The sequence below is a fragment of the Varanus komodoensis genome, unplaced genomic scaffold (genome assembly GCF_004798865.1).
Source record: "Varanus komodoensis strain SLA01 unplaced genomic scaffold, ASM479886v1 scaffold34_1, whole genome shotgun sequence".
NCBI lineage: Eukaryota > Metazoa > Chordata > Lepidosauria > Squamata > Varanidae > Varanus > Varanus komodoensis.
Window position 1 is genome coordinate 8,775,524 of NW_025335854.1, and position 27,905 is coordinate 8,803,428.

Sequence of the window (27,905 nt, forward strand, 5' to 3'; positions counted from 1 at the left end):
TTTCTCAGAGCACTTGTTTGGGTCAGCCTGAGGCCAGTGGGAAGCAAGTGCTGAATTGGCATAAAAATGGAAGATTTCCTTTCAGTCAGGAAGAAATAGAAGCTCGGGTTATTTCAGCTGCAAGGGGTCTGCTTCCCAAAGGAATGCTCAAGTTCTGGGCCCAACGCGGAAACAAAATAGATGTTGCGCGTGCTTATGTCGCTGGGCTGGTGGTATGTGACGGGATGCTGCTTATGCCGGGATGCTGGAATCGGTGTTTGGGCTGTGCCGCTTCCAAAATCATGTGGAGGAGTTAGGTTGCCTTGTAGAAATGCTCGCTCCCTTTTGACTTATCCACATTTTCAGCCTGAACATGAAAAGGGTTCGCAAAACTTAAGGACAGGAGGACGGAAGAAAAACCCTGCTGGATCAGAGCAGAGGTCCGTCCAGTCCAGCACTTGGTCCACACAGTGGCAAACCAGCTGCTCACAGGATCCCTCAGGCAGGATGGGCTCGAGGCCTCCTCCTGTCCAGGCTCCTCAGCAGCTGGTGTGTGAAGGCACGCCTCCTCTGGTGAAAGAGGGGGCACACCGTCAGCACGGCCTAGTGAGAGCCTCCTCCCTTATGACGCTTTCCCATCTTTTTGATGCCCTTTCTTCCAGCTTGAAGAGATCCCTCTGGAGTGCCTGGCAATCTCTTTCGTTTTAACCACCCGAAAAAATTTAGTGTCATCCGCAAACTTGGCCACCTCATTAATTATTCCTAATTCCAGGTCATTTATAAATAGTTTAAAAAGCATTGATCCTATTACAGAATCCTGCGAAAGTCTGCTAGTGACACCTCTCCACTGGAAGAAATTGCCATTTGTTCCCACCTTCAGTCTTCTGTTCTTTAACCAGTTAGTGAACCGTAAGAGACCCCCCCTTTTATTCACACACACCCTTTTATTCAACGACTGACTTTTGTCAACCTGACTTTTGTGCCACAAGAAAAACATTTGGACCACCGCAGTGCTGAATATCTTGTGTCTGGCAGGTGGTAACAGTGCCAATTTAAATCCATTTCAGTTCCAGGTTGTAGCACAACACAATATGGAACAGGGCCAGAGGAGTGTTTGTGGATGCTCTGTATGGGCATATCTGGAGCCTGAGGATGAGCATGTCAGGTCGATGGCTGTAGCCCAGTCTTCTCCAGAGCAGCCTAGTTTTCTGTATGGAGGAAATTGGGTTCAGAGTTTTATTGTTTATGGTGGTTATTACTGTGTACAAAGGAGTGTGAGATTTCTGTCATTTTGCAATGCTGCAGCCCTACAAAAGGTGTGCCACCCTAGAGAAAATGAAATCTGGGTCACAGGAAAGCAGCTTCGGTGCGTCTACTGCATGAGTCGGTCCACTGTACTGACTACCTTTTCACAAGTTAGATGTAAAAATTTGGCTAGGGCATTTTGTATAAGTGAAACGATATAAAGTGCTTTAAACCAGAGTTAATACAGTGTAATGGCAGTGATTTAAGTTCCCCCTTCTCTCCAATTTCGTGCTCTCAGAGAACAATAACATGGGGTATATAGGCTTTTGCAATACGAGATGTCATTTTGAATGAGCAGTTAATGTTAAGTTTAACAGAAATATAAGCACTGTATGAAGTCGCTACCCACACCTTCCATTTAAAACTATTTTCTGCTTTAACAGTCTTGATTCTTTTTGATGGGTAGGAACTTTAGCCTCATTATGAGATGCTCAGCTGGCATGCTTACCTTTCATTGACTCGGGGTTGTGTAGCAGGCCTGATCGTGAACATACTGATGAATGCACGGGGGGAACAACCCTATTTTCAACTGCTTCTTTCCTCCACACCCTCAGACCCATCCTGGAAGTAAATTAGGAGGCAATTGCCTGTGATTGATTCCTAAGCATCTTTCCTTTCAGCCGTCACCCTTTTACTTCTCCTTCCCCTCTCTTTATCTCCATCACTCACTCTTGTGTTCAGTGTCCAATAAAATGCATTCTGGATTTGGGACCTCCTTTCCTCCATATTTCACTGGAGAAGTAGCCCTTTAAGGCTTGGAAAGGAAAGGAAAGGAAAGGCTCAGCGCTTGTCCCAACAATGCCCTTCCTGTTTAGCTTGCACCCTGAAAAGAAGGGACCTGTGCTAGAAGGCTGTTCGTCTGTTGGTTTTGTAAATTGCTTTCAAGACTCCTGCAGTCAAAAGTATGACATTTTAAGGTAACAGTGTAAATGAAATCGGGCTGTAACTTGACGGCTGTTTCCTTTCCCTTCAGCATGTACCCTGCAGAGAGAAGAACGAACAGAGCAGTAGTTCAGGTCCAGGGCTGGCAGGGTGAAGGAGACCGCCGCCTCTCCTGAGCACAGCGTGGGTTGCACTTGCATTCCCCCTTCCTTGTCGCTGGTTGGAAAGGAGGAACCGTGTAGGAAATGCCATCCCTCCCTGACTGGGAACTGTAGGCAGTAAGAAGGTTCTGCATCAGCTGCAACCCCCAGAGAAATCCAGGGAAGTTCTGTGGGCCACGTTAGGCCTCAAGCAGAGATTCCAAATGCAGACCAAGTGGGGTTCTGGGGATGGCCCAAGAGGTGCTTCAACCAACTGATTGGTCTTGGGGTGGGGATGCCCAGAATGGCTCCACACTTTCTGGCTCCGGAGAGACCTCTTCAGAGGCACCGTCGTTGGTTGTGTGTGTGTGTGCTGTGGTGCCCAGGTAGTCACACAGGGATTTGCATGCGTCAAGTTGACTTTGTGTCTCAGGGCAGATTCCTCTGCATTGCAGTAGAGGACACACACCGGACAGCTGCATGGTAGCCCTCCTGCTTCCTTGCAGGCGGTCTCCCCCTCTGCCTCTCTTGCTCCCAGCAGCCTTCAAGGCTCCAGCTTTTGCTGCCTTTCTCAGAAAAAGCAGAGGTTTTAGTCAAGGCACTGGGATGATATTGAGGAAACACAGGGCACAGACTGCATGCAGGCAGGAGTCCACTGTGGCTGGGCCACCATGATGCTTCGAAGGAGGCGAGAGGGCTTCTCCACGCGCTCTTTTTGAGAATGCAGTTGTTCCTGGGGCAGCAGGTGCAGGTTGCTGTTTAGCTGTGCGTCTGTCTGGCATCTTGTTGAGCTGAGTTTTTTCCGGTTTTCTGGTGTCCACAAGGATTCCTGCTTTCAGCTTGTGCAGGGAACATACCGGCTCTGAGTGGTTCAGGACAAGGCTGTTTTGCTATTCCCGCTCCGTTACTGCCTCTAATTATAGCAGCCGCATTCTCCTTCCGCGTGTGGCACCACCAAACACTTCGTGATCCATCCCGCAATGTGTGTCACACCATCGCCACCAGGCTGCGGCGCACCTATTTTTATAACACTTCTAATCACCGTCAAGTAAAGGCACGGTGCTTTATCCATGTTCACACATTAGAATGTGTTTCACCTATCGTCAAGCAGTAAACCCTGCCGCTTTCAGATAGGGACTTTCAGCCAGGTAGCAGAGGCACCCCTCACAGATACGATTTGGGAGACTGGAATTGAGTCGTGAGCTTCTCTTGGCCCCCTTGTCCCTCTCCTTGCAAGCGTGGCTTCTCGTCCGCCTTCCAGTGCAGCGCCTACTCTCATGTCATCAGCCAGGATCCCCCTTTCACAGAGTCAGAGCAGTTGAGGGAAAAAAGGGCCTTTTCAGCCTTCGCACCCATCGACTGAATAGCTTCTCTCAAACCGTCTTTTATTGAAGATTCTTCTCCCACAGCACAAAAATCCAAATAGGAAATGCTTGCATACAAAGCATATAGTTAGAGCTGCCAGGCTGCTGACGGGGACTGGGCGTTCTGTTCACATGACTCCAGTCCTCCGTCAGCTTCACTGGCTCCCCATTGAAGTCCGGGCCCAATTCAAGGTGTTGGTGATGACCTATAAAGCCCTAAATGGCTTGGGTCCTGGCTACCTGAAGGAGCGCTTACGTCCATATATGCCCGCCCGCCCGACCCCTGAGATCTGCGGGAGAGGCCCTTCTCCGGGAGCCCTCCCTGAAGGACATTAGGAGGGCGAGTACCCGGAGGAGGGCTTTCTCTGCGGTGGCACCCAATCTATGGAATGCGCTTCCCAGAGAGGTCCGCCTGGCGCCGTCGTTATTTGTTTTTCGGCACCAGGCCAAGACCTTTTTATTCAAATGTCAGTTTAACTGTTAATGCTATTTATTTATTTTATTCTTCGGCCAGGGCGACTTATTTTATATTGTGAACTTGTTTTATATTTTTATTGTATAATATTTTAATTGATATATTTGTGAGCCGCCCCAAGGCTTCGGCGAATGGGGCGGCATAGAAATTTTCTAAATAAATAAATATAGTTACATAAAATATGTAAAAGGCCTAGGTGCTAGCAGTGGTTTCTTGGGTGTACGGTTCTGGGTATTTTAAATCTTGCTAATAGCTCTGTTTTATCTGCTAGTTTGTGTTTTGTTTTTGTTTTGTGTGCTTACTGTTTTGATATTTCCATTGCACAAACCTCCTGTGTACTGATTTCAGTGAAGGGATGTATAAACCACAGTTCACTATAACATCATCCTTGGCTAAAGTCAGCACATGCCCTCCAGCTTGGAATTTGAAACCAACCTGTGATAACAATGGACAGTTGGTGCTAAATAGGATTTGTTAAAAGGATTACCTGAATCGAACTGGGGAGTTGAGATCCACCGAGGGCAAGGCGGTCCTTGCAGGCAGATCAGGTCCGAGCTGCCGGCAGAAGGTGCGGGAGGGGCAGTGCAGGGGCAAGCAGGGTAAAGTGGTGGCCGTAAGCAGCCTCAAGGGGCTCATAGGATGCTTCAGATTCCCAGATCAGAGGTCAAAAAAAGCTGGGTGGAGATTTTCCTCCCACCCCCACCCCTTTCGCAGCCGGTACAGAAGGAACCAGACTGGCTGCTTCTCTAAGGTAGTAAGAGCAGCCTTGGAGAGGGACATGAGTAGAACTGCCAGGGTATGACTTGCCCCCATGGAGCCTCAGCCTCGTTCCTTCCCCGTCCAAAATGCTGCAGCTAGCAGAGTGACACTGCTCAGGTCCTCCCTCTTGGGCGGGCCATCCAGACAAGGTTCTTGGTGGGAGAACAAAAGCTTGAGGTAGAGGTTAGAACTTCTTGATCAGAAACCCTCAAACTCAGATCACAGGTCTGGGCATTGTCTTTGTCTGGGACCCGGGAGACCTGCTTGTGAGCTGGAGCAGACAGCGTTAGACTAGATGGGCACAGGCTAAGGTATCCTCAGATGGTCACGTGATGGCGCTGGTCAGCTGACAGTGAGTGTCAGCTGATCATTTTCCACTTGGATGCATCAGCGCCCTCACCAGCCTCATCAGGCAAGATGCTGCTGAATGCCGAGCGCAGGATGCTGGATAACAACTTTGCGTCACCAGTGCAGCCCCGCAACCCCTTCTTTCTTGATCAGTGCTTTTGTTTAACAAAACCAGAATAACACTGTGGAATAATAGTGTTAGGCCAGCCATTAATGCAGAGGTATGCGGTTTTGAGAGGGTCACAGAAATCTTTCAGCAGGCAGCCATGTTTGGCACATGTTGGTCTATTTTCGAAACCCTTTTTAAAGACTTGAGACATACCTATTAACCTAGTGATAGAAATGGCTCAAAGGTACAGTTCAGCACATGCTACCCTGATTTCCCAGTTTGTCACTGCAGACTTTATATTCCTGCTAGTGAAGATCGTTGGTTCCAAAATGGAGTTAGGCGTTCTGTACCAAACAGATTTACCAACAGAAGTTCATTCAGTCATAAAACTTCAAATTTATGTGATTTCATTCTTGATGGAGACATACAATATTTCTATAATCCTTAAAACAACCTTCCAAAATCGGACTCTCGGGTGTTCAAGTTTATGAGAATAGTCATGCCGAAAGCCGGTGGCGGAGAGAGTTATGCACAAGCGGGATGGGACAAAATGTGACATATATTTGTCCCATAAGCCTTTGCATCTTGCAAAGCTCCTTCAGCAGCCGTCTGTAATAGGCTACCTTGCAAACATTCATCCAAAAGAAAGAATTAATGATTTTCTTCATTTTTCTCAAAAGCAGTAACTCTTCTAAACTGCAAATTTCATAAGGAAAGGGAATATTAAGGCACATTCCTTTATTACTTTGAATCAGTTTCACTCTAAGAAAAGCATTCTAGCAGAAGCATTTGTGTTGACACACTGTAACTTTTCCAAGATCTGGGAGCCTGTTATTTTTCCAGAGACATGAGAGAAGGAAGCAGTCCCACCTAGACCAAGAATAACTAACAGATGTGTCAGATAAGAAAGTAGGGAAAATAGGTTTCTGCTTATAAATGGTTATGATGCAAATAAGTGGAAATGATGGGAAATATTTTGAAAAGTAAATAACATTGAGGCAGCTTTATATGAGAATGGCTAGACAATAAGCTTGTGAAAGAGGAGATGTTATCTGTTGGAAATTTAAGGGAAGTTCATCTTAGTATTGCTGAAAAAACTATGAAGTAAATGTATTACTTCAAATCATAGATGGGAACTATGGAAAAAATAGCAACTAATTGTTAAAGAAATTTCATTTTGTGGAAAACGTGTGTAAGCAAATTCATTTAAAAATCATGTAACTATAAGATGCAAAAGCTGACCTCTGTCTTCAGGAGGTCAGTGATGCTGGTCCTTACTGACTTCTCTGCTGCTTTTGGCTACAGGATTGAAAATGTTGCTGGGTGAGACATTTTAGTCTTTAAAGAAACACGAACTAAACTTAGAACCCTAATCTTTTGAAATCTATTTTGGTTGTAACGATGACTTTTCTGTTTGGTCTGTGCTCTTACATGAAATATGAATCATGGAAGAACTGTTTGAAATTGTCAAGTAAACGACAAAAGGATATTCCTGAAGGCAGGTTCCCTCTTTGTACGCCATGGGTTGTTACCAGGGATTTTGTAAAGCTGCCATTGTTGTGGTGTCTCTTTGTTCTTGGGAAGCCACATGGGACATGCTACCTGCCAGTCCATGATCTAACTAAATACAGAGACCCCATACTATAAAATCCCTGAAACAAGGGCTGGTCCGTCCCAGGGAAGAGGACACATATATTCCACACCCATCCCGTCACCTTCCTTTCAGTGACCTGATCTGGGCAGACTGTTGTGTCTGCTGGTGCCAAGTCGTGTAGCCCTCGTAGCCCACGCTGGCCAGGTTTGCAAGAACAGGTGGGTGGCATATTCAAAATGGCGGTCATGCGCACTGGCAGCCTCATTTGTATGTCTGAAGTGAGGCCTGGCATATCTCACACTTCTGAAGAAGTGCCCATGCCAGTGGGCTGCATTCTCAGGTGGGGCGTTAGGAGCCTGAGCAGAGCTGCGACTACCTAGAGGCAAGGCAAGCGCACTCCCCACTCTGGAACACACAGGCAGCTTGGGCATTGGCCCAGTCCATCTGCAGCATTATAAATGAGCCATTTCATCGTGTCCCTTGTCTGTGTGTATTCGTTACTGTGTGTAGGTAGGTTGACCTGGGAGAGACTTAGCAAGCGGAAATGCCATATTGATGCGAACGACAGGGAGACACCAATAAGGGAAGGTGGAATGCAGATTAGCAAAGGAAAAACCTAGGATCCTTTCAGAGAGAAGCCAGGAATGATAATTATGAGTAATAATAACTAGGGATTATGAAGAGCTCATACATTCAGCTTTCTGCTGATGGGAACAGAATGATTGGATTGCTTTACTCAGGACTGTTAATTTTGATGGTGTTGCCGTATTCCGGGGGGCTGCTAAATGGACTTCGATTGGTAGAAATCTGAAATGGCAAAGCTAGCATCTGTCAATGAAAATTCAGATGCCATGTATGCATTCAGATTGGTGTCTGCTTCGTTCATTCTCCTTCTTTTATATATTCAGTTGCGGGCGACATTTTGCATCAGGGATGCTTGGTAAATTCTGTCATTACAAATTCTGATGTGATCTGACCTAATCCACACCTCCTGACCGATGTGCAGATTGAAGTTTAGACAATTATCAGGGCTTTTTTTTCACTTCACCCATGCTTGAATACAGTTAAATACATATTTTAGGAAGAAAATAAATGCAGAAACCTATTTTAAATGCATCTTAAAAGGTTCATTTGCTGCATTTTTTAAAACCCACTGATTAAACCAGAAGCAGATTGGAAATGACAAATGGGTGAACACATGGAAAACTGACATGGACCATTCATTCATCAATTTTATTTCCCACTTTTCATTATAAGATAATCTCAAAATAGAAAACCAATAAAGCCTGTCCCTCATAGGCATACTGTGCTGTTTATTATGAATGCCGGTTGTTCAAGTGCATGGCAGAAGATATTCTCAAACAGATTGCTCAGTTCAAGGTCAGGTGCTATAAACTTGGAAAGAGACAGATCTAGCCACCTCCCAGGTATTGACCTCCATGAACTTCAACTGCACAGTAGTAGCCGAAGTCTCCCCTCCTATAAAGTCTGAATCTGGCTTTGAGCTGCTGAGTCCGGCAAGTATCCGATCACTGTATCCTTCCAGCCAGGGAACAGATATTTAATCTGCTTTAAAGGCATACAAAACCTAAACTCTTAGGAGAAGGTACCTATCTTAACATCATTGAATGTGTGGGATGTTAACTCACTTTGCAATGAGTTGTAAAGGTGAGAAGAATCGGTTCTATTGATCAAAAAATGACTGCAATAAGATCTTGAACGTTCTGTGTATTAAATGTTTGGGATAATCATCAGTTAATGTATTTGGTAATTAGTGCATAAAACTGAATCCTATAATTTAGTATACATGAAAGATATGATCCAGTGAAGGTTAACTACTCTTAAGGCACACTGATTTTCATGCAGAAAATGACACCCTCTCAATCAGTAGCTTTGACATCCTTTTCCCCTGTTTCCAGCACTGGCATTACATTCTGTTTCTTCCATCCAATCTGTTCATGAAAGGAGCGTGCTCTATCAATTTTATTGTTCCATGGTAATGCCAATTTATTCACGGGCTTTCCTTCACCCCCCCCCCTTCTTAATTGCATTTCTAAACAGTATCAATTGGACAAAAGATATGTTTAGCTTGAAATGTGTAAGACAAGAAATGCAGTCATTTACTAACATAAGCATGTTACTGGAAGAGAATAACGTTATGTGCCAAGTAATTTTCATGTCGCAGTTTCCTAAAGGAATTGCAAATTGTGCCTGCATGTATTTGCATATAATGCTTATTAAAAGAGTACAACTCCTATCGCCTTGTAGATTCCCACAGAGGATAACATTTCTTACATGAATAATTGGAGAAGGTGCCCAGCTGACTGTCGCAGCTCTTTACTCATTATTACCCCCTCAGGAGTCCCACTCTTGAGATCAGTGTGAGCCGTCAAGCTGTTTTTATTAGTGGCACACTTGCTGACTCAAAACTCCAGTGCTTTGACACTTCAGTTCTTCTGCAAAGCCCTTTAGATGATATGGTTATGCAAAACACAGGGGTTGGAATGCGTTTTTAATCCCTTTTCCCCCAATTGTGTTAGATTTCCCATTTGTTGCCTCCGTATACACATGTGACACTCCCTAGACTTTCTTCTCCAGAAAATTGTTTCTCGCTAACACGGAGTAGAATTAGGATGGCAAAATTCCCAGGTCAGCATTCTTCAAGTCTGTGTGGATTTGCTGCCATTATCAGTCATATGGTTCTATTGAGTTCAGAAACCAACTTTTAGAGAACCATTTTCAGCACACCTCTGGCAAAGTTTGACCACAGAACCAAGCACAATTCTGTTCTACCTTTTCTGGGTGAAATTGAAGGAAGGAGAGTTGATGGTGTTTTTTAAAATTCATTTTCATTGAGAAGTAATTGTCTCCGTTAAAAGCCATGAGCACTACAGTTCAATGTTAAATGCATACTCATACCAGGGGGTTTATACTCTTTCTTCTTCCTAAAAATGCTGAGCTCCCTTCATGCATCATCTCATGTTGTCAAGCTATTTTTGCTGGGCATTGCTGAGAAATAATCCACCCTCAAAAGCTTCCATGTGCTGCTCTATTTGGCATGTGTCCTGCTGGGCTGTCCCACGAGCAGGCGTGCTCCCTTGTTTATCTCTTGATATAGGAGTGGACGTTCTGGGAGAGAATCTGTATTATTCTCTGTTTTACAGTATTAGCATTCCAACACAACCCGTTGTGGCACCGAGAGGGAGGGAGGGAGGGAGGGAGGGAGGGAGCCTTCCCCCACCCCCAAAAATGGAATGTTACTGGAAGAAAAATAATTTTAGTCCCTGTATTCCTTGGAAAAATTCTCATAGATGAAAGTGCTTGCGGTTTTAACAGGTTGTAAAGTAACACATGATTGTCAAGAATGATCTTATTTCTCATGTTGCTATTTAAGGACATGAGAGTAGTTTGTATGACGGACGGTGCTGAATGTGCAAAAGGCTGAAGCGCATTCTTTGAATTTGGACAGAGTGTCCAAGCCGCCTAGATTCCTGAAGTTTTCCATTTAAAAGAAGTGAGACTTCTAGCCTTCGTTGGTGGAAGTTCTTTTTGAATCGTGAAAGCAAATCCTGGTTTTGCCGAATCAGAAGCTGTTGGAGGTATGGCAGAAGCTTCCAGCAAACTAAAGGAGGAATATCTTAACTCTTTAAAACTCTTGCATCCCTCTCGCCTCACTGGCATGTGGTGTCCGCAAAGTCCCATCCTTCCTCCTTCCTTCTCTGCTACTGCAATTTTGAAAAGAGAATAACTAATCCATCACTTGTGGCATGGTTAAGAAATGGTAATAAGCTGTTATCCTTTCTGTTGATGCCAACTGTAGCTTAAGTATTCAAAATCATTGGAGAACATGATGTAGGATAGCTCCACCATTTAAGATGCATAACTCAAATGAGATAAGTTTGCATAATTTGGCATGCCAGCTCATACAATGCTGCATTTTTTCTTATAATAAACTTCATTTTCATACATTTTCCTGAATAAGCAGGTATGGTACAAATATAGAGAACCATACCATTCATTTTCTCTGTGGTATTGCAGTCTGATCTGTCTTAAGATAAACGTGGTGCTTATCTGAAATTTGGCTTAGGTTCTGTTGGGATGGGGTGGAAAATAAAAATAATAAATCCCTATCCAAGACATCCACTCAGTATTCTGTGCAATGGACATTTCTGTTCAGTTAGAAATTACTCAAATTCGACTTAGTAGAAGAAACCTGCATTAAAGAACCTTTCCCTAAATTAACTTGATTGTAGAAACTGTGTGGCTGGGGGGTGGGGGTGGGCAGAGAATGCATTTGCCTGTTCTACAGAATTTTTTTCCTGCATGAACTAACAATAACTCTGACCTGGATTAAACTTGCCTCCTTAATTAATTTTCCTCCTCTTTCTTTATTTGTATGCATTAATGTGTGTTTAATTTAAGACGTGATGCACTGAGGAGCTTGGAATTAAAAAGGAGATATAATAAAAGCGCCTCTTAATAATGGGTCTTAGTAAAATTGGAAGCTGAATAGACCTCTATTGCAGGCAAATGAAATTTCTTTTGTCTGTACTTTCAGCCTTCCTAGAGTAAAGTGAAGGTTTCTGTCTGGATTAGAGCAGTCGACTGATCCAGTTCGTTCCCCTTTATACATTTTCAAAATCTGTGCGTAATTCCCCAGTGCTGCGGCTATTGTTATGACCTGGTCTACACTGATGAATTGACTGACATTCAGGAGAGGAGAATGGAATCAGGCAAGCATTGCTCTTTTAATCTGTAGGACTGCATAGCTGGGGTTTGGTAACCAGATTCTTCAGTACTTAAAAAGTCAGCATGATAGTAGCACACTTTTCATTTCATTTTTTCCCTTTTTCTCCAAGAGCTTTGCTGGTAGGGATGAGTGAGAAATCCAGTAGAGGGATGAAAATCCAATGGGTTTCTTGCATTTTCCATGTGAACTCTGTTCTGTCAGTCTTGTGCTGCGATTGACTTGATCTGGCATGCGTCAAGCTAGCACACGGACTTCCATTTTTAATATGGGCTGTGAGAACAGAGAACTGGCCTAGATGGAAAACTGGTCTGATCCAGCATAACTTTTCTTATGTTCTTATTAGTATCATTTAAAAAATAACCAAAGAAATTTGCTTAAAATTTGGGGCTTCACTCTACAATTTACACAAATTGTATTAATTTAGCATGATTTGCACCAATGGTATTCTGCATAGGCGCTGAGAGGCACTGTTCTCAACTCCAAATCTGTGCAAATATTTTGAGTAATGTTGCAGAAGCCATACATCTGCCCTGCCCTACCTCAGCTCGTTTTGGACTCTCAAGTCAGAAATCTGTGAAAAGTCTGCTGTGCTCGAATGGAACGAGTTTTCTGGTGTTGCACATCTTGACTTGTCTGAATTGCATGTCCCAGAAGGGTGAGAAAGCTTATCTAAGAAAAGGTGTGCATGTTGGGATCAGGTCGTGGTACGCAGATTTTCAAAGTCTGAACATTACATGATTTTAACTCATGGTCTCTTGCATCACACACACGGACCCTGTGCCAGTGTAGAGCCTCGATTCAAAGAAGATCTCTGGCTGAGGAATGCAGGCAGAGCCTTCCCACCATGGCTGTGCTGCACATGCCCTTCCTGGGCATGTCATGAGTGGAGCCGGGGGTCAGACTAGATGGCCCGGGAGACCCCTTCTGACTTGCTCTGTTTCTATGTTTCGATGGGTGCCTCTTCAGCTGCCGCTGTGGTTTACTCAGAGGAGCTTGTTTCTAGACTTGGGTGAGACGTTGCTGGCTGAGGACCTTTGCATCTTGTTCTGTTCTGGTTTCCAGTTGTTCCTTTGCCCCTTTCATTGGCTTGGATTCCTTTTCCTTTCTTTGTGGTGCGTCTGATGGCAGAGCGCATGGCCTCCAATGTGTCGATGCAACACCCCTCCCCAGTGGATGGACACTCCTTGTGCTTGGTTAGCAATGACCTGGCACCACGGTCTACGTGCTGCCGTGGCCAGGCCAGAAGGGTCAAACCAAGTAGGCGCCGGCTGCCCAGAGGAGAAAGCCTTGGAAGCAGCAGAGGGGCGGTGTCCCTTCTGAGCTGGCCCGGAGCCACAGTCGGTGGCCATCCGGTCAGCACTCCGCCACAAAGAGAGCAAGGTTCCAGCCTCCAAATGTTCACCCAAAAGTTAACATTCGTTCATTCGTTTTGCTCTCCTTAGCGCAACAGTGCTAAGTTTACTCCCTTCCAAATCCCGTTTTCTCTCGGCACCACCCCTCCAGCTTCCTTTGCTTCTTCTCAGCTGGTACCCCAAGATTTCATACATCCTAGAATTCCATGGTTGGCTGGCAGGGTTAGTTAGAGGTGGGTGAGAGAATGTTAACACTCACTTCTGTCTTACAAATGCACTAAACTTATGTTTAGGGAGTCCTCTAGGTAAGGACTGTTTGAAGACACTGTTTTATTTTCGGGCAGGCTTCAGTTGCATTTATGCTGTTAGACACTTGCCCCTGCAGTTCGCCATTAGGTAAAGTATATTATGTAGTTACTTCAGCATATTCAAAATTTCCATTGTTGAAGAACCTGGGGGAAATGGGGCATGGTCCCGACAACCGAGGCCTCTGTTCCTGCTCTTCACCCCAGCCAGGTATGTTTGGAGTTAGTGGCCCAGCTGTGTTGGAAGAGACAGATGGGGCGTCTCAAGGTGTGCCCTTTTCTGTCTCCTCTAATTCCACTTTAGCTTTGTTACTACAGTTCCAACTGATGTCTCATCCTATAATGAGGATGATGGTGCAGGTTCTAAATTGACTTATCCTTGACATTAATAGTTTACTTTATTAAATTTCAGTCCCATCATGTCAATAAATCAGTTATATGTGCACATCTAATTAACTATCCAATCAGTTAAAATAATGCTTCAAGTTATTACCACACATGTCATCAGAGGATGCAAAGCCATATCGAGGGCCCCTGTCAGTGGGTAGGTGATACTGGGGCTTTGCCGATCAGCTGACTGAGGCATTGTGACCGGTTTGTTCCAAGGTCAAACGTTAGGTCGCTGGCAAAGCTAGCAAAAGTTTCTGCAGAGAGTCGCACTGGATATACATGGAAATAGTATCCCTTCATCTATGTGTGATTTACTGAGTACAGAATAAGGGACTTCCATCTTCTGTCTCCAGTGTGCAGGGTCATAAATGGAATTTTCTGTACCTTCAGAAGCTATGAAAATAATAGTTTGTGAGTTGTATTCTGTATTGTGTGACTGTGTGCTCATCCTGATCCATCGTGTAGCTTATATACTGTACATAAACTAATACAGCTATGACATAGGCCAGCATTCCCCAGATTTTTGATAGCAGAGGCATCCTTTTTTCTGAATTGAAATTTGAGGCACACTTCACTTCTTGACAGATGTATCAAAACCAGCCACCTGAAAAGGAATTCACACCCTGCAGAAATCACTGACTTGAGGCCTGCCTGCCTTCTGATTTGAAAAGAGGCAAGTTCAGAATATTGATTCACACAGAGATGCAACAGGCAATCTTGTCTGTGGATAAGCCGGCAACAGTTCTGAATCTGAGTAGATTGAGAGGAATCTACTCAGACCTGACCTATAGGCCCCAAAGACTATAATCACCACCCAGAGGAGGGCGATTACAAGCAGGCCCCGCCAGAGTAATGAATTATGCAGCTGGTGGACTCTTTTGTGAGGATACTGGGTCTAGAAGAATCCATTACTCTTATATATTTCTAGCACCTATGCTTACATAGCTTGCTGTTTGGGAATCGCTGACCTAAGCCAGTGCGGTGCAGTGGTAGGACATTTGGCTTCTCATCCCCACTCCGCCATGAAGCTCACTGGGTGATGTCGAGCCAGTCTCAGACTCTCTGCTGCACCTGGAGATGGGCAAAGGTGTGGGGATAAAACTGGAGTGGAGGAGAACTAGGTTCCTTGCAAGAGGGAAAACGGCAGGGTATAGGCACAATTTAATAAGAAGCAGCAGCTTGGCCCTTTCTGGTATAATGTGTACAAGGACTGCTGTTTAAGTATTCACTGCTCTCTAGTAAGCGACGGCACTGCTCCTCCTCTCCCTCCCCCCTGCAGTGTGAGCTTGAAGCACAATGTGCGTTCTCACGTCCTGTTCTTGCTTGCAGTTTAGCATCCTGGACTTGGTCAGAAGATGAGGATTTGGGGGAACCGTGGCCTCTTTCCATCACCACCTGAGATACTCTACACTTCAGTCCCAGTTCACGCTCTCAAGAGTTTTCGGTTGTAGAGTTGGGGTGGGGTGCCTGGGGCACATTGCCCTCCTTTGGGAGATGCTCTTTTCCTTACAGGCTGGTGTTTTTTTTTTTGCATGCCCTCCTCCTCCTCCTCCATCTTCTTCTGCAGAAAGCCTGTTTCTTCTCCCTTTTAGTCTCTGGCCCTTTTCTGCTGTTTGTGGGCCTATCTGTCGTACCGTTTAGAGGAAAGGATGCTGTCTCATCCTCAAAACAATGCTATGTAGAAATCCCATTAATATTTTTTCTGACCTTCAGCAAATTCCACTAAAAGTTTTAGGTGATATATCTGATTGTATCTGAATTAAGATACTAATTAGCTATATAATTAGGCTTCGTGCCAGTGTGCTTTATCAGCTCATTTAGAACATTGTCAAAGTGTTTTATAAGAACACCTGCGGGATGTTTATGTAAGAGGATTTTAATCTAAATACTGACTGAATCTGTCATAGCATCTACTGTTAGTAATTTACAAAATCAACTATCCGATTTCTCACAAGGGCAAGGGATGCCCGTCTCCACCTTCTCGGATGCAACTTTTTCCCCATCTGGCCTCCCCTTCCAGCAAATCCTCAGTTGGAGTCAGGTTGAACGGACCCCTGCCCATACAGGGAGGATCAGGAGGAATGATGCCCCCCTGCCTGACAAAGGGGCAGCTGCCCCACCCCAAGGGATCACGCTGGAAATGGCAGTGCGTTACTGTGTGGGCCAGCCTTGTAGTCCAGTGGCAGGCTGGCGTCTGGGCATCCACCTGCAGCATCGCTGGTCCACCTCGGACCTCCGGCCTGCTGTAGTCTTCACCCTGCCATGGATCCCTGCGAGTTCTTCATCTGGAGGCCGTGACTGCACAGAGCTGGTGATGGCAGCGAATTTGTGGCCTCCTGTGCATGTGCCTCAGGAACGAGCAAAGAGGGAACTTCCGCCCCTTTGTCCACTCCACAGGCTCCAGTCTTATGGTTGCTCCCATCCTGCTCCACAGCCCCAGGGCTATCTGGCTACCCCACGGAAGAGAGGCCTGGATCACCCCCTTTTCCCACATGCCGCATGACGATGCCAACAGGGTGCCTGTGTGTTTAATGACCCCCTGCTAGGCATGCTGCAGAATAACAAGCAGAAGAATCAGGCTGTATTATAATCCTTTTATCCCATTAAAGGAACTGTGTAACCTTAGCAAAATAGGGCCATATGTAGCATATCTTACTAAATTGCACACAAAGAACTACTAGTAAACTCCAGATAGATGGAACATGCAGTTTCAAGGGATCCTGACCAAAGGCAGCCTGGGGACATCCGAGGCTTAAGATAGCTTTTTGCTTCGTGTTCTGGTCTGATCTTAGTGGTCCAGTGGGATGGTAGCTTGGGATCCAGCTGAAGAGTGGCAGGACCTCCGCCCACTTTACTAGAACGATACGCAGCCCAAAGATTTGCCTGCACAGTTCAGTTCAGACGATGCTCCAGCAGTGCGATTCTGTGCGATGCTCTGAACAAACTTGCTTTGTCTCCTGCCAACGTAAGCAGGCCAGTATTGGTACTGCTGCTCAGAATTTCTGGTCCTGCTTCTCAGTGTGACCGCTGCGTTTTGCAAACACCGCACCTTCTGAACATTCTTCAGGGTGTAGCTGCATATTGTAGTAGATCAGTTGAATATAGAAACATTTTCCCTTAGTCTTGGTACCTTGGGATAAGGTACCTCACTGTGTGACTGAAGGCAGCATTGAGGTTCTGGTTAAAGAAATAAGAGCTACTGCTTAGTAGAAGGAAAAAAGATTTTCTAAATCTTGTATAACAATAATATGTATTTGAATGAAAATGGATTGTGTAAAAGCATGTAGGACCAGGGATGTCTGGAAGGGGGACTCCCTGCAAGAATGGAACATGACTTAGAAAGATTGCTTGTGTACCAAGCAGCTCTTTTTGCATCTTGTTATATCTTTTATCAAAGAGATGGCTCTTGAGACCCTATAGCAATCAAAGCCAAGGTTTTTACTTGCTAGCTGTATCTCAGCCATTACATCATCTATTCAAAGGAGTGCCATTGTTTCACTTCTTTTATGCAACCCCCATGGAAAATTACTGTCCTTCAGATTATTATCTTCAGCTGTTTACTAATGCCACAACACAAAAATCCCTCTGGAGTATTCAGCAGAATTGTGCCGTGCAGTGTCTAAATGTTGCTCCTGCGCAATGCGATGGCTTCTTCTTTAATGATGAAGTTCCATTTTGACTGTCTGATACTATTGGCAACTCCATTAGGAGTTGTCAGTCCCTCTTAAACATAATAAAAACCCTTTTACTATTTTTCTTTATAGTCCATTTGTACAGTGAGTGAATGAGGGCCTATAAACACATTGCTGAAAGCAAAACCAGATGTCCTGTGCTGAGCATACTGGTATTTTTTCCACTTGGTTCTGCCTTGTGTACGTCAATAATTTTTCACCTGTCATCAGGTTCCAAGGCTGATAGGGCTCCTGTTTTGCTGTTGCATCACACTTTTCTGGATGCAGCTAGGAGTTGCATTGCCAGTGAGCAAAATGGCAGGCATATGTTCAGGGACATGAATAGGAGCATTTCAATGCTGGCTCTTTGCAGACAATTCAGATGCTTCCAGTGTTGTTTTATAACGTGCACAGATGGGTAGTTGCTTTGAGGGAAATCAGTTGGAAGACTTGAAAACTGGGACTAAAAGTTGCATTTCCTAACATTTATCTCAAGGCAGCTCCAAGAAAATAAACAGTTCTGAGCTTCTCTGGAGCCAGCAGTCCTGGATCCTAAATGCAGCATATTGACCAAGGGTGCGATGCAAACTGAAAGGCTGAAGAAAGTTACCTAAGAAAGAAGGGAAAGTTTTATCTAAGTCTTTTTAATCTCCTTGCATGACACTTACTCTCAGTTTCCATCAACTGATGAAAGAAGGTTTAGTTGGCTGGGTTACCAGCACAAAGCATCATTGTAGCTGTCTGAAGGTTTAGGAAATTTAGTAAGCAAACTCTACCAGTTCTTCTTAGTGGTCTCTGTGCCTGCGCCAGGCCTGTCATTGGGGATATTTTCCAGGCAAAACTCATTCCAGCAGAAACCCCTGCCATTTCCCCCAGTTATCTTCCAGCTGCTGTTGTGGGTGCTTCTCATCTTTCCTCTTGCAATATCTAAGCGTTTGTTCAGCTCTTTATTTGATCTTTCTATCGATCTCTCACTTTAACTCATTCACCTCCTTTGCTCTCTTCTCAGTCTTTTCCTCGAAAACCCTACTTTATCCCTCATTACAATTCCACCCCCCCCCAAAAAGACCCTCAAAAAAAAGGAACACCCCCCCCCTCCTCTTGTTGTCTCTTCTCGGATCTTTCCTCTTTTTTCTTCTTTGTTCTTTTCCCAAGAGCACCCAAAGCATCTTTTTGGAAGTGCATCTACTGTGGGAGTAGCTTTCCTACCTCTTCTGTCTGGAAGAGGAGCGCTGTGGGGGCACCGGTGGGCACTGCCAGGCTTGGTAAGCCAACTGAGCAGGCCAACGTGGGGCCAAGCTTTGGAGCTGTGCCCTTTTGGCTGTTGATTCAGCCATAGTGATGCTGCCTGAACACCTGTCCACCTCATGGGCAGTTCTGCCTTCCCACCCTCCATCAGTAGCTGTGGGGGCTCCATTGGCCACCCCATCCATGCAACCCACACCTGGGCATAGAAGCTGGCCAAGAGGGCCAAAAAGATGGTGGAGGTGCCAAAAGCTCACTGGCCGCCCATACGTGTGATGCACAGAGACCACAAAGAGGAAAGAAGGGTTGCTTACCTGTAGCTGTCATTCTTCAGGTGGTAATCTGTACATTCGCACGACCTGCCTACTGCTCCCACATTGGTGTTAACATCATTGGTGCCATAGTTTTCCTTTGGACCTGTATGGATATGGTATGGGTCAACTGTTCACTGGTCTTTCCCCTCACCCCACCCTGGTTCAAAGGCCACAACCATGGTTGGAAGAGGACTGGGAAAAATGGTAGGAGTTACTCCCAGGTCTGCCAGGGGAAGAGGCTCCTGCCAGAACGAGTTTAGCTTGGAAAATACTCCCGACAACAGGCCCCGCACAGGGGTAGATTCCGTATGTGTGGATGCACATATGAGCACTCAAAGAACGCCAGTTACAGGTGAGCAGCCTGACTTTATTGAGGGAAAGAACACCCTTTTCCCTTCTCTTCCATTTCCTCAAAAATAAGCAAGGTTATTTTAATTCCCACCCTTGCTGATTTAATACTGGATCTAACTCATTAATCAAACTTTAGCTGATTAATATCCCAATTAATCCATGACCTAATTTCTGGTTTTGGTATGTACATGAAATATTTAGGTAATCTGAGCTCCAACTTGTAATAGCTAGCAAAATGAAGCTGAATAAATGGCTTACCCTTTAGACATGCCATTTATGCTGCTGTTAGCTGGAGTAACTGAAGGATGTCCATTTTGGATTGTTGCCTTGGATTCATTGTTGTTGTAATTCTAACTGTACTTTCTTATTACTTTGGCATTATATTTAATATCTAAAGGAAGTTGTTCTCATGAGTATTAAACTTCTAAAGATCAGTTTTGTAAGGTTCCCTGAGTATTACTGTTAAGTTTCCTTGAGCTATGTTTGCTTCACTTGTGAAAGAAAGTTGTGTGTTTTTCGCCTTGGGAATCTGCATCAAGAATAACATTTGAACAATGGTTTAACATGATGTGCATGAGTCATAATGTTTGTGCTCCCTCTCCCTTTTCCAGCACAGGTGCAAGACGGAGTTTTGAAAAGTTTGCTTGCATTTTCACTTAATTGTGGGTGTTTTTGTTTTAATGTTGAAATCCAGAACTCATGGGTGGGTTCTATGTAGCCCTCTAGATGTGGTTGTACTCCAGTTCCCATCAGCCCTAGCCAGCATAGACAATGATGAGCTATGATGGGAGATAAAATCCAGCCTCTGGAGGGGGCTGCACATGCCCCAGCCATTGCTTAGTCAGGTTCATCAACTACAGTTTGAGGTTGGCTTGTTTCCCTAAATCATAGTTAAGATTAACCATAGCTCATCTGAGTTCTGAAATAAGTGACCTCCCACTGGGCATGAGCGCCAGGCCCTGAGGAGCACATAACACTAAACTGCGGTTGCAGCATTATATCCAAATGAGGCCCATAGATTACTTTTTTCATATATGTGTTTCTTAGCAAGCAGTTTTTAGCCCTTTTACAGAAGAAATTTTCTGTCTCCTCGCTGCCAGATGTTTGGTGGGCCAGAATGTTAGAAAAGTGTGCCTGGCTCCATCGCTGTTTGCTTTTAGATAAACTGAAATTACAGTCTTCCAGCAGATCTTCCAGGATTCTGCTTTCTTAGTGAGCTTTTATTGTTAACTGCTTTTTCACTATTTTCTCAAAACTATGAGTTTAGTATTTTTATTACTGTTTGTTTATTGCTTCATTGTTTCCAAGGCTGCAGTCATATGTCCTTAGTGAGACAAAGTCCCACTGAACTCGGAGGAAACATGAATTGGATTCTGCTGTCAGGCACCTCAGCTGTGCTATATAGAAAGTGTAGTGTACAAAAAGGATTGGTAGAAATGCTGGTAATAGATTAAAAAAGCTAAATATTATTAAATCATTGCACGGTAGGCTAATGAGTTGGTACCTGGAACATCAATATGGCCCCTAAATCAATATCTCGTTCCAAATTGCATAACTTGTGACATTCATCTTCCTGGTATGGGCAACTCTGAGCTACAATTCGAAAATTTTGTAGGCTGTGAATTGAGTTTGCCTGCAGACTAAAACAAGAAATGGAATGTCAGAAAACAGCTCTCCCTGTGAGTGGGGTATTGGGAGGAATCCGAACCTGTGTGAGAGAGAGATATTACTGCATAAAAGCACCTTGTCTTCGTTAGACGTCCAGGGAAAAGGAAGGTCTTTGGTCAGTCCTCCATCTCTTGCAGCTTCTCAGAACGTTTCAGGTTTGGAACTAGCTGCTTGCCTGGTTGCTTTTGTGAGTTCGAATGTTTCCAGTTAGTTAGGCAGGGATGTTTTATAGAAGTCTTCCTATCTGTTTATGCTAGCTTGGAGATATATATATATATATAGGAGATTGGCTATTAACTTTTGTAGACCCATTTGATTTTTAAAAATGGTACATTAAGGGAGTAGTTTGTGGTTTCTAGGCAGTATCTGAGGGCCCAGAGGCAGTGCTCCACCCTCAGAGCAGGGAATCGGAGTTCCCTGTGCGCCCCCCACCCTTGCAGCTAGGGCAGGGGAAACAGCTCTGGCTGCCCTCCTAGTTCAGGAAGGCTACCTGGGAGAGGTGGGACGGGGGCGCTCCTGTGGGCAGGGAGGGGAGAATAAGGGAAGACCAGAAGGTGTGTCCAACAGAGTGCTCCAGGTGTAGGGGAAAAGAAGGTGGAGCAAGTGGGTGTGTTGGGTGGGGCAGCCAAAGGAGTTGCCCACAAGCAGATCGACTTAGTGAAGCACTGCTAGAATATTAAAGGAAGGTGAGGAGAGTCCGGGGGTTTGAAAGCGCTGGAGTAAGTACCAAAAGTTTTTTAGTTGAATAGAAGGCAAAACTGAGAGCCAGTCAAATGAAAAAGACCAGAAATGGCCACTGTGGATAATGTGGTCAGCACAGTCTTAGACAGAAATAACAGGTTTGATCTGGGGTTTTGCAGTATTTTAGGTGGAGGAAAGAATGTGATTGAGACACAGGGTGGGATAGAGAGTCAGAGATTCTCTGAGCATTGACAGAAGACGCTCCCTGTTCTTCGGGATCGCTACCGTGGAATCAGAAGGCAGGATCGAGCAGGGTTGGGCGGAAACACTGGAGGACCCGTCCCTGTTGTGCTCACACACTTCCTCTCGGGCTTGGCCCAGTCCTGGAAAGCAAGCTCAGCCTGAGAGGAAGGCAATGAGCCCTCACAGAAGGAACGCTGTGCTACGGGCAGCCTCCTCCCGTCACATGGTACGGAAGAGGGACTCTGCTGGCGCAGCACGTGAGGCTAAATCCCTGACGAGCGCACTGCAAACACGGGGCCACAGCAAAAGTAGACTGGCTTCCCAGGAGCCAAGCCGAGGGAGCCCGCGATAGTCCCACCCCTGAAATGGATTCCTCACACACTGCTAGGGTCGGGGCAGCCGGTGGCCCACCAGTCCCCCAGAATTAGCTCTGGCCTTGCTGTGTAGCCCAGCTTCTCAGCACGGCTTCGAGGAATTGACTTGGTGTCCTTTATTTGACAACGCCACCTTTTAAAGCTGCCTTTTAAAAGGGATCCTTCTTAAGCTCCTTGCAGCGTTCCTTAAGCACTCCCTCTTTCAACATGTCCAGCTAGCATGGGACAGCGAGGCTGGGCGGCCGACCACCAGTGGAGGGGAGTTAGCTAACTGGACTGTTGCAAGCCATGCTGTGGACAAACGTGGAAGAGAGAGATGCAAAGCAAGCATTATTAGAAGGGACACTCAGGTGGCACTGTAGCCAGTGGATCTCTCGTGGGAGTTGGGAACGCTTCAAGCATTCGGTCTGGATTTCCTGTCAAGCCTCTAGATTAGCTAGGTGACTTGGGAGTCAAGTGGGCATCAGAACATAGCTGCTTGTCAATGGGAGCAACTCCTAATTTAATCAGTGGCAGAATTGCATAGGCAATTGGATGTTGACTCTTTTGCAGCCACCAGGAGCTCATCTCTTATTCCTGATTCTGCAGCCCTTTCAGAACAAAATGGATTCTTTAGCTAGGGTGTCAAGATGATGTCAACCAAGTACGGATCACAGATTGCATACCCAGCTTGTTGTGAGTCTCTTATAACAAATTGGAACAAGTCTGGGCTCACGTGTTCCTTTTGTCCCTTCTCCTGTTTGTGGCCATGAGGAGTTCAGATTTTTTTTAAAAAAATAAGCATACTATAAACCCTAAACTGATTTGTTACGGTTAGTGAAATTACGCCAGCTTCATAAACTAGAATTTGAAGTAGGCTTGCTTCCACTAACCATACTGAAGTTTAAGGTATGGTCCATTTGTTCATACCATGATGAATTTCGGTTAGTCCAGAAGGGGAGCAAAAGCTTTCATGCTGCTCAGAATCAGGCCAGAGAAGAAGAGGGAGCACCATAGTTTAGTTTTATGTACAAACACAGCCAGTGAATAACCAGGAGAATATCTGAAAAGCTGTGAAGAATATTAGAAGTGAGCCTAAACTGATGGTGTTTTGGCAAGAGGGTAAAGGAATCATATCAACATTATGATCAGATGCATTTCTTTGCTATTTTGTGTTCTGCTGTTGTAATAATTTCTGAAAGAAGTTCTTTATGTTTGTTCCAAGTGGACAGTTGCTGCAGTTAGTTGAAGCATCTGAAACCTTTTGTGCAAAACAAACTGTTAATATTTCTTACTTAGCTCCCACACACACAGATCTGGAGGTGACTTCATGTTTATCATTTACTTTGATGTAAATTATACAATGGCTCTAATTCTTGCTGTTCCCAAAGGATTCAGGTGCAGCCTTTTCAGAAGCTATGGGCTTCTCTTTAAATTTGCAATTCCAGAATCAAACAAGTTTAATTATTAAACTAAACACTGCCTATTGTACCCATTTTGTTGCTTGCAACATGGTCCTTCTAGCTCCTCTTCTTCTTCCTCTTCTTCTTCAGGAGTCCAATGTGCTGATTGCTGCTAACAGTCAAGGTACCATTAAGGTAAGTTAGTCTACAGTGTTTGGTATTAAAGAAGTGGTGCTTGGTAGCACAGGGTCAGAGAAAATTGGCAGAGCTCATTCCAAGGGTTGCTCCTTCCTGCAGCTGCATATTTTAAATGACTTCTTTGCATCTGCTGCAGCTTAGGGAAATAAGAATGGTGGGAGCTGTCTAGCCAGGAAGAAGACCTCCAGCCGTCAAGGGGTTGGATGGAGTGCAGCTGAGCTGCAGGCAGAGCAGTGTGCACTTGGAACAGGGAAGACTGCTCGGTTTCCCCCGAGGTAGTCTTTGTGCAAGTGGCACGTGCAGGATGCTGTCCGGACACAGCTCGGAGCTTTGTCCAGCCTCTTCCCTTGGATACAGAAGTGGGCCAGTGTGAGGTTACCTAAATGCACCTTCCCGCTCAGCTCTCTTGTGACTTCCCGCTCAGCAGCAGCTTGAACCTCTGTCTTCCCTTGTACCCTTTCCAGGCTTCTCAGACCTTTCCTCTTCCCTTTTTCTCCCCCAACGCTCCCTCCCATGCTATTTCTGTTTGGAACAAAACTCAAAGGGCCAAACCCTTGTCCTACATTCATCTCAGTTATGGTGTCTCTCTGGCAACCCAGATGACACGGATTGATCTTCAAGGATATTGGCTCGTTCCTGTTGTTTGGATAAACAGATTCCAGCTGTCTGATTCTGTGCATGTTGCATCCAGCCCAGTATTGCGTTTCAGTTCAACAGCATCTAACCAGTTATTCCTATCTTCTTTTCCCTATGTGTGACCTGAAGAACAACCAGAAGTAGGTTCCAGGTGTTAGCTGGATAAATTATAAAGCTAGAGGGAAATGGAGCTAAGAACAAGAATACTGACATGCTGGTCATCTGTCTTTTTGTCCAAGGGCAGCACTTCAGCTGCAGTCCAGCCAAGACCTGCTTAGGAGAAGAGCTTGAACAGGATTGGTTAAGCCAGAGGGGTGGCAGCTCTGGCCCCTGGGCCTAACACAGGCCATGGGAGGGGGCAGCCTGGCTTGGCATGTCCTGTGCCTTCTCTCTGGTGGCTCACCAGCTTCTCTGCTCCCCCATCCATGCAGCATTTCAGCTTTTAAAGTCTCCAGTGACGCCAGTGGAGGCTAACACAGAAGCTCGCAGCTGGGGTGGGCAACCTGCTCAGGCCCGAGGTGCCCACTTTTGAAAGTGGGGCTGCCCGCAGCTGGCGCCCGTGCGCTGAGGCCAACAATGGCTCCCCACCCACAGTTTCCAGTGCTCCCACCTCCGTGCCCTTCAGCGCCACTCGAACCACTCTTGTTTGCAAAGGGCCTGGTGTTCTGGATTGCTTGTCTTTAAATCCTCAAGCCTCAGCCACAATTTTGCTCTCCAAATTTGTGTTGGAGTGGGTGGCTATCTAGCTTTAACTTTGCTGATTAAAGTTGCTAAATTAAGCCTGAAGTCACTGTAGTTACGAAGGGAGGAAATTAACTGTCAGCTTATCCCCTGCTACCATTATTATTGTTACATATCCCACCTTCTTTCCTCTTGTGAGGAGCCCCAGGCAGCTTCCATGGCTCCGTTTTATCCTCACAACCCTGTGAAGTAGGCTAGGCTAAGAGTAGTTGGCTGGCCCGAAGTCACCCATGTTCCGCCACGGCTGAGTACTGGGTTTTAGAGACCGGATCTCCCAAGTCCCCAGCCAAGCGCTCTCGCCACCACGCCACTCTTTTTACTGTGAGGCTGTACTATTGCAGTCCACCATATGCCTTTCTGGTTTATTTTTATACCTCCACTCCACTGAATAACAAACCTTCTCTGGGGAGATTGCAATCAAAATACTTCAAAATGGCAAACACATGAATGCATAAATATAAGGACCCAAAAACACAAAATCTTAATGCCAGGCATTTGAAGCATCTGGGAGAAATTAAATAGCCCTGCCTGGCCCCAAAAGATGACAGTGAGGTGGCAGTCAAGTTTCCTTGTGTGGGGACTGCAGTGAGGAGGCCCACTCGTTTGTGGGCACCTGCTCAAGTTCCTCTGGCAAGGGCAGTCAAAGGAGGGGCTTCAGAGATGATCTAAAGATCCGGCCAACTGCATGTGGAAGAAGACGTTCTTTCTAGACATTGTGCCTTTAAAGGGCAGGACCAAGAATTTGACTTGGGCTCAGAAAACTCACTTTATATCTTAAGGGCTGCATTACACCAGAGGACTTGAGAAGGAAAGTATCCAAAGGCTGGAGGGCCAAACAAAATGGGGCGGAAACCAGTTTTTCTCTTCTGTTTCCCCATAAAGCAGCATATAAGTCATAGGAATGGTGTAGCGGCAGCCGTCCCCCTACTTTACTTGCCCTTTCCCTCCTCTTCCTCCGTTGCTTCCAGGCTTTCCCCCCGGCTCCCTTGTGATTAATAGGAACTGGGCGAGGGAAAGAGCCCCTTGGGTGAAGAATTGGGGAGAGTGGGGTGGGGGCCAGCTCTGCTCACTCGTCTCCCGCGGGTCCTTTCAATTCGGTTTGGCACCTCTCCTGGCTCATACCTGCAGCCACGTGAGCATGTGCAGCTGCAGCTGCCTCACGCGGTTCCATCCTAAAGCACGTGTTCGTCCAGGAGACAAAGTGCAGCCCTCCCTGACAGTAACGGCTCCTTCCTTTCTTTTGCCAGGTGCTAGAGCTGGTATGAGAGGTGCTCCTTCCCTCAAGGCTTTGCATACTTGACCCTGCTTTCATCTGGGATTCTCAGTGGGGCACCGAACTGAAGCTCGCTGGCCCTTCCTTCTCAGAGTGGTCACACATGGGGGGCTCTTTTCATTTCTGGACACACGCAGGACATCTGGGAACTCCCGAGAAGCACCCGTGAATTCAGTACCATCGGTATTACCTCCCCAGACTTTGCTGCTGCTGACTCCATCGCTTGTCTAACTTCTAGGAGGGGGCAGGGTGGGGGAGAAATGGATTCTTTTAAATAAACGCCGATGCTGAAAAAGGAATGGTGAGCGTTCATTGCGCCACATGTGGAAGCAGGACATCCCTCTGGCGACAGGCATGGTGGCGGGCTTGCCCTTGTGCAGGGTTTGGCCAAGGGCTGCGCTTCGGAGCCCCGCTCTGGATGGCCACTCCTGGCCTCTTTCCGTCATTCCCACCCGAGGACAAACCCCTCTCGTCGCGGCTGGAACACCTTGACCACGTGTCTTTCTAAGTTGAAGCCCTCGAGTAAAATTTGTTTGGCCCTTCTTGTTCTTGCGTTTGTTTTTGAAAGGAATTATGTGTTCAGGCAAGTTTCCTGTTCCAAAGATCGAAGCATCTCTGCAACCAACCAGAGCGACCTGTCTAATAACCGGTAATTCCTCTGTGCTCATGTAGAAGGACCGCTTCCAGAGCCATGCAGAGCAGCTCCGTCCCCACGTCCTCACAAGCAGCTGATCTCAGCCACCTCTCTTGCCTGCCAGCCAAGTATGGGCGCCATCTGTGATTCAGATATGTGCTGTTCGAGAGCATATCTGACACCCTTAATTACCCCCTCCCCCACAGACCACCCAACTTTCACTTATTAATGACTTCCTGCCTCTTCTGATCTGAGTTAAGTGGCAATGGTCGAACTGGAGGCGCCCGGCAGGCACCGCCTGCTCACACACGGTCCAATTTGTTTTCCATATCGGCTCCCTCCCCATCGGTGTCACTTGTCGAAATCAAGCATTTTGAATGTTGTAATATATTTTGGGGACAGGCTATGGTAGCCCTGTTTTTTAATGACCATGCATACACTTAGTTGTACAAGTGGAGAGAATGGGGCAATAAACTGTGATTCCGAGTGTGCCATATTGTTAATTTGTTGTGCAAAAAATGAGGGCTTTTCGGGGGGGGGGGGTCTGGGTCGGAATCTGCGTAAAGGCCACAATATTTCATTGCCACAGCTTGGAAGAATCACACACTTTCAGATAGGTCTGCCGTGTTTAGCAGATCCGGCTGAGCTGGTTTGACGAAACAATTAAAAATAGCTGATCCTAAAGGCGATCCCAACTTAATTGGGCAGAAGATTTTTAAAATGCATTTTTGATATAAGAATT

General features: G+C 45.7%; 1 protein-coding gene and 1 non-coding gene across 5 annotated transcripts in view; both read left to right on the forward strand.

Moving 5' to 3' along the window:
* COP1 (COP1 E3 ubiquitin ligase) overlaps positions 1-27,652 on the forward strand; it is a 125,028-nt gene extending 97,376 nt beyond the window's left edge. For 3 of the 4 annotated variants that reach the window (XM_044439311.1, XM_044439312.1, XM_044439314.1), the window contains 2 exons: positions 23,832-23,876; positions 26,504-27,652. In XM_044439311.1, the coding sequence (XP_044295246.1) occupies positions 23,832-23,876; positions 26,504-26,521 (63 nt within the window). In that variant the 3' untranslated portion in view covers positions 26,522-27,652. Of the gene's footprint in view, positions 1-2,954; positions 3,738-23,831; positions 23,877-26,503 lie in introns of those variants that run through there. The other variant, XM_044439313.1, reaches the window with a different exon arrangement.
* On the forward strand, positions 11,453-11,589 carry LOC123027963. Its single transcript, XR_006415604.1, has one exon.
* Positions 27,653-27,905: the final 253 nt, after the last annotated feature.